Consider the following 13,382-nt stretch of genomic DNA (forward strand, 5'->3'; position numbering starts at 1 on the left):
ATCACTGTAAACTCCAGGTAGAGGGTCAGACAGGATTTCCCTAGTCTGAGGGAAACTGCAGGGGCCCGGGTTATTAGCTCTCGCTCACCTAGTCTTCCCGTGACAAAAATTTAGAAATAAACATTTCTGACATGCAACAACAAAACCCAAAAAATTGGTGACCAATATAGCCACCTTTCTTTATGATGACACTCAACAGCTTTTCATCCATAGATTCTGTCAGTTGCTTGATCTGTTTACGATCATCATTGCATGCAGCAGCCACCACAGCCTCCCAGACACTATTCCGAGTGGTGTACTGTTTTCCTTCCCTGTAGATCTCACATTTTATGAGGGATGACATGTTCTCTATGGGGTTCAGGTGAGCAAGAGGACCATGTCATTATTTTTTTTCTTCTTTGAGACCTTTACTGGCCAGCCATGCTGTGGAATAGTTGGTGGCATGTGATGGGCATTGTCCTGCATGAAAATCATGTTTTTCTTGAACGATACCAACTTCTTCCTCTACCACTGCTTGAATAAGTTGTCTTCCAGAAACTGGCAGTAGGTCTGGGAGTTGAGCTTCACTCCATCATCAACCCGAAAAGGTCCCACAAGTTCATCTTTGATGATACCAGCCCTTACCAGTACCCCACCTCCACCTTGCTGGCGTCTGAGTCGGAGTGGAGCTTTCTGCCCTTTACTGATCCAACCTCTGACCCATCCATCTGGCCCATCAAGAGTCACTCTCATTTCATCAGTTCATAAAACCTTTGAAAAGTCAGTCTTAAGATATTTCTTGGCCCAGTCTTGACGTTTTATCTTATGTTTCTTGTTCTAAGGTGGTCGTTTTTCAGCCTTCCTTACCTTGGCCTTGTCCCTGAGTGTCGCACACCTTGTGCTTTTTGTTACTCCAGTAACGTTGCAACTCTGAAATATTGCAGAACTGGTGGCAAATGGCATCTTGGCAGCTTCATGCTTGATTTTCCTCAATGTGCCTTTTTTGCCCACCACACTTCTTGCGACCCTGTTGGCTATTTGCCATGAAACGCTTGATTCTTCGGTGATCACTCTTCAAATGTTTGGCAATTTCAATCAAGACTGCTACATCCCTCTGCAAGACATCTCACAATTTGGGACTTTTCAGAGCCCGTCAAATCTCTCTTCTGACCCATTTTGCCAAAGGAAAAAAAGTTGCCTAATAAGCACAACTTATATAGTGTTTTGATGTCATTAGACAACATCCCTCCTCATTACATAGATGCACTTCGCCTGATTTACTTAATTGGTACTTGGCTCTCAAGCCTGTACGGACTGGAGTAGGACAACATGTCTAAAAAGTATCGTGATTAAAATACAACTTGCCTAATAATTCTGCACACAGTGTATTGCCAAGAGCCACTGACACCCACACTCTAATAACCCCTAAGAGGTTTTACCATTAGTTACACTTTTTTTATACTTTAAAAAAAGACTGTTCAGCTTGATTATTTCAGTAGATGTGTTATTGTCTATAGTCACAGTTTTGCCTATTATCCTTTAACTTCTTTAACCCCTCTACCTCTGGACTTACACACAGACCCCTAGGCTTGGGCCACGTTGAAACTTGCTTTTCTGTAGTATGAGATGGCAAGAAGAATAGTCATGTAGTCGGGGCACAACTGGGAGGGCAGAGAAAAAATAAAAAGTCAGAAGACTCAAGAGTAGTCAGTAAACAGGCCAGGGTCACAACAGGAAACAAAAGCACAAGCTGGGAGCTGAGTACAGAGGACAGAACCAGAGTAGAACAAGCATTTCTCGCAGCTTCCAGCAATATGTTTCGAGCTTTAGTAGGGTGCGGTGATTTCCAATTGGCTGACGTAGGGAGCAGATTATTTTAACTGGACAGCGTACACACCCAATCTGCCAGAATGGATGGTACCACAGGTCACAGGCACCTTAATCTTAGTGGCTGCACAGAATCTGCACCCCCCCCAGAGCTTCTGGTTCTGATGTCTCCTCCATTACCAGCACCCCCTGCAGAATGAATAAGCAGACATCTTATCCCAGAGGAAATGGGACACAGCATTTGTAAAAGCCCTAATATGACAAAACATCAGAAAATCAGAGCAGTAGCAATCCCCATAAATTGACTTCATTTCGGACAGCCTAACCCTCAAGTTAGTCTCTAGGAGTAATAACAATTTTGACTCCACAGCCACTTTCTGGTAATTAGCGTGCAGTGGATGTTGGAGAGTAAAAATTGAAAATATACCACTTTATTACTCAACACACAGTGCCCAGATTGTGCTCCAGAAACACACGCACCATAGATTAAATGGGTTCTTTTCGCTATAGTATTGCCAAATACATTAAAATGGTAGAACTCTGGCTCACGATAGATACATTTTTAACGTTTTATTGTGCTGAAACAAGAAAATCCACAATTTTGGATAATAGGCCCATATGAATACAGATAGGTTTAAATCATCAACATTTCGGTGCGAATCTGTCTATCTAAAGATACATCTGTTTTTACAGGTTCAGGGTCCCCGAATGGTGGAGTGGCTTGGTTCATATTTGCGGTTGAGTCTGCAGCGTTTCATATGTAAACGCAAGGCAAAACACATAACTTTGCGTTTTTTATCCGCATCAACTTACGCATGACTGATAAAAGGCAGCGTTTGCATGCGTTCGATTATGCACATGCGTTTTATAGGAAAAAATGTTTTAAAGGAGAATTTCTTTGACACAAGCCACTCCCATTGGGCGTTGCTAATGTGATTTCTGTATAATAAACCCTTGTACAGCTGAAATCCTCACATTTTGCTCCTGTGTCAAGATAGAAAATCTCCATGCAAAGATCCATCAGGATTTGGATGTCAACTTGTTTCTTTCCTTTGCATTTGCTTGTGAGCTTGTGTTAGGCCGGAGACACACTGGTGCGAGATACGGCCTTGTCTCGCTGGTTAAAAGCAAGCTGTGGCACCGGCACTCCAGAGCGGAGCGTGCTGCTCCATGTATTGCTATGCAGCTGCATGCTCCGCTCCGGAGTGCCGGTGCCACAGCTTGCTTTTAACCAGCGAGACAAGGCCGTATCTCGCACCAGTGTGTCTCCGGCCTCAGGCTCTCTCCGGTAGCCAGGAATCTGCCGATCATCGCTCCAGTTCCGGATAGGAATTTCAGTTCCGGATAGGAATTTCTTCACTATCTGGGATTGTCGCAGACACCTGCCGGGCTTTGTGGAATGTTCTCTGTGTGGAATTTATCCCCCTTCCCACCACAGAAATATGGCAGCAAACTGCAGAATTTTTTTTTTTTAAGTTTGTAATTTCCCCAACTGTTTGGGAGCAGTGGATGGAAAACCTATCCGGATTACCAAATCGTCTGGAACTGGATCCAAGTACTTTAATTATAAAAAATATTTTTCCAAAGCTGCAGTGTAAAGCAAATAAAGAAGAGGGGCAATAGATTGTGTCATGGAGCAATGAGGTGGCAAAAAACCCAGTGTGTGTGTACACGGCGACGTGTGTTGTCGGCGCACGGTGTGTGTTGCTGGCGACGAAAGAGACAAAGATGAAGCAGTGATTGGGCAAAAGCAACACAAATTTATTTAAAATAAAAAATTAACTTTTACTAACGGGCGAGGGGGAAATGTTATGGGCCTGGGGGGTGTGGAGCTGGGATGATTGGCTACGGGTGGACGATGAAGGTTTCAAAGGGAATGGGTAACTAAACTTGTGGGGTCTGGGAGGTCAAGGATGGAAGTAGACACATTAGGAGTAGAAGCATGAGACAGGAGAAATGCATTGGAAGGGACAGGAAAAACTGGACAACACAGACACATTGGAAGGTGAAGGCGGAGGTAGCAAGACACTTCTGCTGCCACGAGTCCTTTAGCCTTTCTGTCCATATTTATGGGGCAGTTTGTTTTTTTTGTCTCCTTGGGAGTGGTGGGGTCAGCAGGTCGTTCACAATGTCGGCCTGGTGGGGGTGGTAGACAGCCATGCAGAATCTTCAGGCGGCCTATTTGTGGTGGCATTGGGCAGCCGTGCAGGATCTTCTGGCTGCCTTGTGGCGTGGTCAGCCGTGCAGGAGCAGGACTCGACATAGTGGTAGAGTGGCTTTGAGCAACAGCCGGCATGGTGGGGGCGGTGTAGTTGTGTGCGGCAGGACTGGGCATGGTGGTGGCCGTACAGTGGTATGCAGCAGAACTCGGTATTGATGTTAAGTAACCTGTGGCTGGTGGAAGAACAGAGTCTGCTGTATAGCCTGAACGTAAGCAGCATTGCAGGTTTGCATCACGTTGAGCTGGAGTTCAGGCGTAAGGTGTTCCGATATGCCCTGTTCTATCTTGTTAAAAAAAAAAAAATGGTGTACTGGTCTCTGTAGGCCGGCTTTCAGACGGTTAAGTTATCCATCAGTGCTTGGGTCACCTCAGTCCACAACTGCTGAATCACCACAGCGTCCAAGTGCTGATGCTCCCGGGTGTCCCACAACGGAGCTCGCTCGTACACCAAGGTGTTGAGGAGGTCATTGTCTATAAAATCCTCCTCCTGTTGTGGGACCTAGAAATGAAACAGACATTAATGTTGTAAAGTTAAAACACAAACAGTCAAAAAGGAAAAAAAAACGTGAAGAATAAATAAAAACAGTCAAAAAAAAAAGCCAAGAATAACTAAAAACAGTCAAGAATACTTGCCGTCTTGCCACCGAAACTTGGGCCCGAACCTGCTGCTCATGCTCTTCTGCACTGGAATGTTTCTGTAAAAAGAAAAAAAAATATTTTGCCACATGTGTAAAATAGTGACAGTGAATACTTACCAATCAGGAACAAATATACTCCCTACAGTCTCCTGTCCACTATGTGAACTCTGATCTTCAGTGGAGGACATGAAGAGGAATGCTGCAAGAGAGACAGAAATGATTAAAGACTGCAGGCAGAAATGCACCGGCAGTCATATAGCTTGTATACTTACATTTTGATAGTCTTCCAAACTTGATGCTACAAGGCTTGTATCGTTTCCAGAATCTTGAGTACTGGACTTCCACTGCCCACACCTTCTTTTATAAGCTTTGTTTAAGGGGTGGCTTAAAACAAGTTCCTAGACATGTTTACCATAAAACGCATGCGTACGTAAACGCAATCGTACGCATGTCCATGCATATGCATACGTTCCCATAGACTGTAATGCGTTTATTTGACGCACTCCTTCCGCAAGCGTCCGCATGCGTATGGCGGTGGAAATTTGCCGCCACACAATATTAACAAGGTGTGTCAGCCGTGCCCAGCTGCACACTGCGAAAATATGCATGCGTAACCAAATGCGGGCGAAAGCTTGTACCTGCGTCTAAAAAGTTAAAGATATGAAATCAAGACGCATGCGGCTGTATGCGTCAGAAACGCTGCGGACACAACCGCAAATGTGAAACCAGCCTAAGGCTACTTTCACACTAGCGTCGTGCACTGCACGTCGCTATGCGACATTGCAGCACACCGCATAGTGTGGAAGCGCCGCACAACGGGGGCAGCGGATGCTGTTTTACATCGCATCCGCTGCCCCATTGTGATGTGCGGGGGAGCAGAGTTCCGGCCATGCATGCGCGGTCGGAAAAGACGCTATCGACGCACAAAAAATGTTACATGCAACGTTTTTTTGTGCCGACGGTCTGACGCAACACATCGCAACCATCGCACGACGGTTGCGACATGTGGCAATGCGCCGCTAATGCAAGTCAATGGAGAAAAAAACGCATCCTGCAAGCACTTTTGCAGAATGCGTTTTTCCTCCAAAACGACGCATTGCGACGGAGGCCAAACGACGCTAGTGTGAAAGTAGCCTTAGGTGTCCATGTGCATTGGTGTCCACATGGTACATGGACACCTTACTCTACCACTTGGGGACCCTGAATTTGTAAAAACAGATGTATCTTGAGAGAGGCAGATTTGCACCAAAATATTGATGATTTAAACACATCTGTATTCGTATAGGACAACATCTGCAAAGAGTTTGTATGTTCTCTCCGTGTTTGCGTGGGTTTCCTCCGGTTTCCTCCCACATTCCAAAAGACATACTGATAGGGAATTTAGATTGTGAGCCCCATCAGGGACAGCGATGATAATGTGTGCAAACTGTAAAGCACTACGGAATATGTTAGCGCTATATAAAAATAAAGGTTATTATTATATGGGTCTATTATCCGAAATTGTGGATTTTCTTGTTTCAGCACAACAAAACGTTAGATATATTTTTATCATGTGCCGCAATTGTACCATTTTGATCTATTTACTTTTTACTCCAGAGCACCCATTCAACAGTGAGCACTCCGTTTCTAGACTGTAAATGTCAAATACATTGATGCTAAAGGTGGTTTGGGCACACTGTAAGACTCAGAAGCAAGGGGGAAATTTGACTTTGGGAGAGCGGATTTTGATGGATTGGTTTATGGAAGCCATGTTGCTTTCTAAAAAGCCATTGAGCCACTAATATTGTAGAAACCTCTGTTTTTTCCATTGACAGATGATGGACCTGAGTGGGGACTTGTGTTTTTTGTAAGATAAGTATAATTTTTTATTGGTAGTATTTTTTGCTACATAACAACATTGTTTGGTGGCTTTTTATTCCATATTTGGGAGGCAGAATGAAGAAACAGTCGAACATATCATGCTCTTCTGGTTCATCCTATGAGGTTTTCTATTAGACTGAGAACTGTCATTGTCTTGGTCAATAATTCAAATGTTTTACATAATTTTCCATTTTCACTGACAGTTTAAATAGAAATGTTCAAAAATATTAAGTTCGAAGGATATTTATTAATTGAAAAATAATTGGTTTTATTTTTGGCAGACAACTGTACTAGGAGATCAGAGGGACAGCTGACATCTTCAATTTTTAAATCAGATAATCTTGAAATCCCACAGGATACAATTGAAGTGAATGCCATTACTGCAGATATACCATCATCCCTTCACAGCAAAGATCTGTCATCTGATCCTTTGAAACAGGTCCTGTCTTCTGCTTCATTACCGACTACTAAGGAAAATAAAATTAGTAAAATAAGCATTAAAAAACGAACTGCTCCTAAATCAAAGAAGTTGATTTCACCTTCAGAAAATGGAAATAGTTTTTCCCTTCCAAAGTCTTTTCTTAAACATCAAATAATTCACACAGCAGACAACAGATTTTCTTGTTCCAAGTGTGGGAAATGTTTTAACCAGAATTCAGATTTTGCTATACACCAGAGAATTCACACAGGGGAGAAACCTTTTTCCTGTTCAGAATGTGGGAAATGTTTTAACCGTAAAATGCATCTGGCTAGCCACCAGAGAACTCACACAGGGGAGAAGCCTTTTTCCTGTTCAGAATGTGGGAAATGTTTTAACCATAAATCAGATTTGCTTAAGCACCAGAGAATTCACACAGGGGAGAAGCCTTTTTCCTGTTCAGAATGTGGGAAATGTTTTAACCGTAAAACGCATCTGGCTAGCCACCAGAGAACTCACACAGGGGAGAAGCCTTTTTCCTGTTCAGAATGTGGGAAATGTTTTAACCATAAATCAGATTTGCTTAAGCACCAGAGAGTTCACACAGGGGAGAAGCCTTTTTCCTGTTCAGAATGTGGGAAATGTTTTAACAGTAAAACGCATCTGGCTAGCCACCAGAGAACTCACACAGGGGAGAAGCCTTTTTCCTGTTCAGAATGTGGGAAATGTTTTAACCATAAATCAGATTTGCTTAAGCACCAGAGAATTCACACAGGGGAGAAGCCTTTTTCCTGTTCAGAATGTGGGAAATGTTTTATCCAGAAATCAAATCTTGTTATACACCACAGAACTCACACAGGGGAGAAGCCTTTTTCCTGTTCAGAATGTGGGAAATGTTTTAACATGAAATCAGATTTACTTAAGCACCAGAGAATTCACACAGGGGAGAAGCCTTTTTCCTGTTCAGAATGTGGGAAATGTTTTAACCTGAAATCGGTTCTTGATTACCACCAGAAAATTCACACAGGGGAGAAGCCTTTTTCCTGTTCAGAATGTGGGAAATGTTTTAACCGAAAATCGGTTCTTGATTACCACCAGAGAATTCACACAGGGGAGAAGCCTTTTTCCTGTTCAGAATGTGGGAAATGTTTTAACCTGAAATCGGTTCTTGATTACCACCAGATAATTCACACAGGGGAGAAGCCTTTTTCCTGTTCAGAATGTGGGAAATGTTTTAACCGAAAATCGGTTCTTGATTACCACCAGAGAATTCACACAGGGGAGAAGCCTTTTTCCTGTTCAGAATGTGGGAAATGTTTTAACGTGAAATCAGATTTACTTAATCACCAGAGAATTCACACAGGGGAGAAGCCTTTTTCCTGTTCAGAATGTGGGAAATGTTTTAACCGAAAATCGTTTCTTGATTACCACAAGAGAACCCACACAGGGGAGAAGCCTTTTTCCTGTTCAGAATGCGGGAAAAGTTTTAACCGTAAAACGCATCTGGCTAGCCACCAGAGAACGCACACAGGGGAGAAGCCTTTTTCCTGTTCAGAATGTGGGAAATGTTTTAACCAGAAATCAGGTTTTGTTATACACCAGAGAATTCACACAGGGGAGAAGCCTTTTTCCTGTTCAGAATGTGGGAAATGTTTTAACCGCAAAATGCATCTGGCTAGCCACCAGAGAACTCACACAGGGGAGAAGCCTTTTTCATGTTCTTAATGTCAGAAATCTTTTAAACTGAAATGGTATTTTCTTAAATGGGTTGTTTTCATGTTTGGCCTTGTTAAAATAAAAAAATCATGTTCACCTTCCGTGCCAGTGCTGTTCCAGCGATATCGGCAATCGCGTTCCTGGGGCTCATATGAGGTTGTTAACCCCTTACCGACATCGGACGTACTATTCCGTCCGATGTCAGCTCCCCTGCTTTGGTGAGCCCGCATCAAAGTCGGGACATGTCAGCTGTTTTGAACAGCTGACATGTGCACGCAATAGGCGCGGGCAGAATCGCGATCTGCCCGCACCTATTAACTAGTTAAATGCTGCTGTCAAGCGCAGACAGCGGCATTTAACTACCGCATCCGGCCGGGCGGCCGGAAATGACGTCATCGCCGACCCCGTCACATGATCGGGGGTCGGCGATGAATCAGGAAGGTAACCATAGAGGTCCTTGAGACCTCTATGGTTACTGATGCCGGCCTGCTGTGAGCGCCACCCTGTAGTCGGCGCTCACAGCACACCTGCAATTCTGCTGTGTAGCAGCAATCTTATGATCACTGCTACATAGCAGAGCCGATCGCGTTGTGCCTGCTTCTAGCCTCCCATGGAGGCTACTGAAGCATGGCAATAGTAAAAAAAAAAAGTTTAAAAAAATGTGAAAAAAATAAAAAAACATAAAAGTTTAAATCACCCCCCCCCTTCGCCCCAATCAAAATAAATCAATTAAAAAAAAATCAAATCTACACATATTTGGTATTGCCGCATTCAGAATCGCCCGATCTATCAATAAAAAAAAGCATTAACCTGATCGCTAAACGGCGTAACGAGAAAAAAAATCTAAACGCCAGAATTAAGTTTTTTTGGTCACCGCAACATTGCATTAAAATGCATGGTGTATACTCAAAAGGTGGAGGGCACCATCCATGCATGATAGCACATATAAAATAGGGGGTCAACCCAAGCTTGATTTAACCAGTATGACCAACAAAAAGGAGAAAAGTATCAAGCTATATAACAGGGACCACCACTGAAATTGAAATTGAATGTAATTTTATTTGTCAGCAAAAACACAAAAAAACACACCAATAAAAACAATTAAAACCTCAACACAAATGAGTCGTGGGTTCCGAAAGGGAAACACCACCCCTGGACATGGTTGGTGGAATGGACAAAATATGCAGTTAAATGTGCACAATCACGCTGTGTAAATGGATGTGCTGATAAGTACAGATATTACAAGGGTATCTTATATCTCACTAAAAAATGTAACACTAGAAAAGCATGGCACAGCTCGCTTGCAAGAAAGTTATTGAAACACACATGTATGTTCGTGCAATTATGCCCTAAGGGTTAATCAGACAGTAAGCACAATATCAGACCAAATAAACTAAAGTGCGGTGCACAAATTGGACCCAAATGATGGGTTCTGATAACAAAATCAGCACCACCAAGTTTGTGAGGGTGGCACTGCTGTAAGAAAACCGTGACACAGCTTACTTGAAACTGATGAAGGCAAACATACATATATGTTTATACATATGCACACTCTGGGCTGATCAAAGAAAAAGCATAATCCCAAATAGAGAATAAATGGCATAAGTTGCAATAAATCATGATAAATATATAGAACTAGCCCTCTAAATATCTAATGGTAGAAGGTATGCATGTATAGCAGGATAAAGAGATCTAGTCACATTAGGCTATGCATCCAATGTTCCACATGTGGTGGGCTCTGAAAACCCAATCAACACCACTAACATTGTAAGGGAACCCTGTTATGAGAACATGACCATTACCACCTAATATCAGCGGTCCAGGGGGCAGGAAGCCCAACGCGTGTCGCCACCTAGCGTGGCTTCGTCAGGAGCAACTGCCTGTGTACAACGCTAACTACTATATATACAAAAACATAATGTATACCTTATCAATGAAACCCCCATCAGCTGTAGGAGAAAACGCCATGGAGGCATAGCTCGTGATGCCGGGAACCGGATATGATGACGCTAAAAGGTCGGACTATGATGAGAGTACCAACATGGCCGTGCCTGGATTACTGCGCCTGCGCTCACCCATGTTCGTGGGTAAGTACGCAGCTTTTGCATAGGAGTACCAATATGGTCGAAACCACGCATGCGCAATACCCTGTGGAGGTATGAACACCAAGTAAAAAAAAGGTAAAAAAAGGGGGACAGAAACAATTGTCTAAGAGATCATATATGGGACCATTGCACATGTGCCAGGGCGAGTTGGTCAATATTAGCACCACTGATACATAGAAACGCCAGTGCGGCGACAATATTGCATATACCCCATGAGCTGAAATCCCTAATAAAGAGGACATCCAATAAATAAGGAGAACTGTTTATAGAAATGATAACTGAATGTAATCATACAGTGTGCTAGCAAATTCAGGTTGGGTGAACCCCAGATAGCCCGGAACGCGCACAGATGCTCAAAGGAGAATGTTACCACATGTCCTATTTATACAAAGGAGTAAGATATCTGTTGTAATTGCCGCACTTATACGGCAGCCACATACAGTTAAGACCCCGGATCAGACAATATTCTTTGCTATATAGGCATTACCAAGTTGGTCCATATGGCAAAAAGTGCCAACAAGGGACAGCGCAGACAGATGGCTGCGGCGTTCAGGCCAAGATTGCTGACAAATGGTTGAAGAAAAGGTTTTGAAGAGACATGGCTCTAATCATAAAGAGCCCCCTAAATGCATAATTGCGGATGATAAACGTTCTTATAACAAGTAATTTGTATAACAAAAACAGTTTTTAATAGCCATTTGATCCTATAAAAGAAAAAAACTGGTGTGTAAAAAAGCTAGGCAGCCAAACCCAAGAGTATACAAAGTAGAAGATGCTATAAATTGTACACAGTAAGAGCCAATTTGGAGATATATATGATGCCAAAACAATAGCAAAAGATAGCCATTGGGATATACCATATGGTGAGACCTATACATGATGACCAGAATGTAGCTTTGTATTAGACCCACCAGTAAAGTCAGAGAAGATGACTCAAAAGTCAAAGAACAACATCAAATAAAGCTGTATGATACTTATAAGAAAGCGAGCTGTTACCAATGTTACTATGTATAGCTGCACAATAGACGTACCAAATGCATACATATCCCATGGATGAAAGATGGTTAATAAGCTACATACATACAAAAAATGTTGTGGTGTTGTCTATGTTACTCCATATGGTACAAAAAACTACTAAATGACAAATATAGGCCCAGGTGTGAGGAGCAGTATACTCAAAGTTGTTTATAAAAACCTGTAAATAAAATTTCCTCATTAAGGCCCATTGGAGCCATGCTCCTCAGATTGAAAATCCATTTGGTTTCACAGCGTAAGAGATGATGGGTGATGTCACCACCCCTAATATTAAGATGTATGCCTTCCAGTCCCATAACCCTAAAGTTCGAGGTTTTGCAACCATGATGATCCAAAAAATGTGCTGCTATAGACGATAGGGTTTTCTTTTTCTCCCGATCTCTGGCAGCCGTAGAAATATTTGAAAGGTGTTGTTGCATTCTCCTTTTCAGTTGTTGTGTGGTCTGGCCCACATATATCCTGGGACAGTTGCAAAAAATTGCGTATACCAGATTCCGTGACTTGCAATTAAAATATTCTTTAGAACCAAAAAATAGAGCGCACTACCAATACAGGTTATAATAAATATCCCAAAGGGGTGCAACCAAGCAGCCAAGCATGAGAAATACACAAAGAAAAGACGCTGCTCCAAAGGATGCACACCACAGACAATAGAACAAGAATATGTATATGTATAAAACAAGGGATTTTTATTGACACACAGCAACTTCAATACACATAAAACATAATTAAAAACAATACAAAGTACAATTGGCACATAGATAGATAACGTGTACAAAATACAAAGTGCAAGTCTGCAAAAACCAGCATATGAATAGCAAGAGTAACCCTCTGGCTCATGGAGCTGAAAATGAATGACCATACAAAAGCACCACCTTTATGAACAGCCAAAGAAAACTGTCCTCCAACCTGGAAAAACTACTGAAGTGTGGACGCCCAACACAAGGGGCAGGACCACCCAATTTCAGTGATGTCTATGATAACTTATGCAGTCCCAGTAACTCCCATATCTCTAATAAGATGGGTGGGCTGAACATACCCAAGGTGGCGAAGGCAGGCACACCAGCTCCAGACGCAGACAAAGTATGTGCCAAAAAGAGAACGCCCAACGCGTGTCGCCCTTCTCAAGAGGGCTTCGTCAGGGGAAGGTGCCGTGTGTCAAAGGCCCCCCGTATAAATAGTATGTATATGGCTTACCTAATAAGGCGCAGGTGGATAGAGACGCCAGTACTACCGGAAGTAAGGTGCCTGGAAAAGAAGCGTGCGTCGCCCTGCAGCGAGGAGTGGACACCCCCCCCCTTTTTTTGTTTCGGTCAAAGAAACGATGCGCGTGCGCAGTCATGCCCGCAAGACCTGACATTCTCCAGCCGCTAGAAAAGGGGCCGGTCTATGTAACATGTGCGCGAACGCAGATAAACACTGCGTTCAACACTGGGAGGAGGGCCCTCCTCTTATAGCAGGAAAGGTGACCGACCAAAGAAAAAGAGGAGGGGGGGAGCCGATTTTGAGGGAAAGAAGGACATAGAACAAAATAGAACGCACAAACAGGGCGTGAAAACAGCCCAAAATAGAAGAGTAAGAGT

The 13,382-nt window shown here is 43.0% G+C and overlaps 1 protein-coding gene across 3 annotated transcripts in view; it reads left to right on the forward strand.

The window, feature by feature from the left end:
* Nucleotides 1-10,248, forward strand: part of LOC143767640 (uncharacterized) — a 430,474-nt gene extending 420,226 nt beyond the window's left edge. For all 3 annotated transcript variants that reach the window (XM_077256085.1, XM_077256087.1, XM_077256086.1), the window contains one exon: nt 6,807-10,248. In XM_077256085.1, coding sequence (XP_077112200.1) covers nt 6,807-8,668 — 1,862 coding nt within the window. In that variant the 3' untranslated portion in view covers nt 8,669-10,248. The remainder of the gene's footprint in view (nt 1-6,806) is intronic.
* Nucleotides 10,249-13,382: the final 3,134 nt, after the last annotated feature.

Source organism: Ranitomeya variabilis, chromosome 4 (assembly GCF_051348905.1).
Source record: "Ranitomeya variabilis isolate aRanVar5 chromosome 4, aRanVar5.hap1, whole genome shotgun sequence".
Taxonomy (NCBI): Eukaryota; Metazoa; Chordata; class Amphibia; order Anura; family Dendrobatidae; genus Ranitomeya; species Ranitomeya variabilis.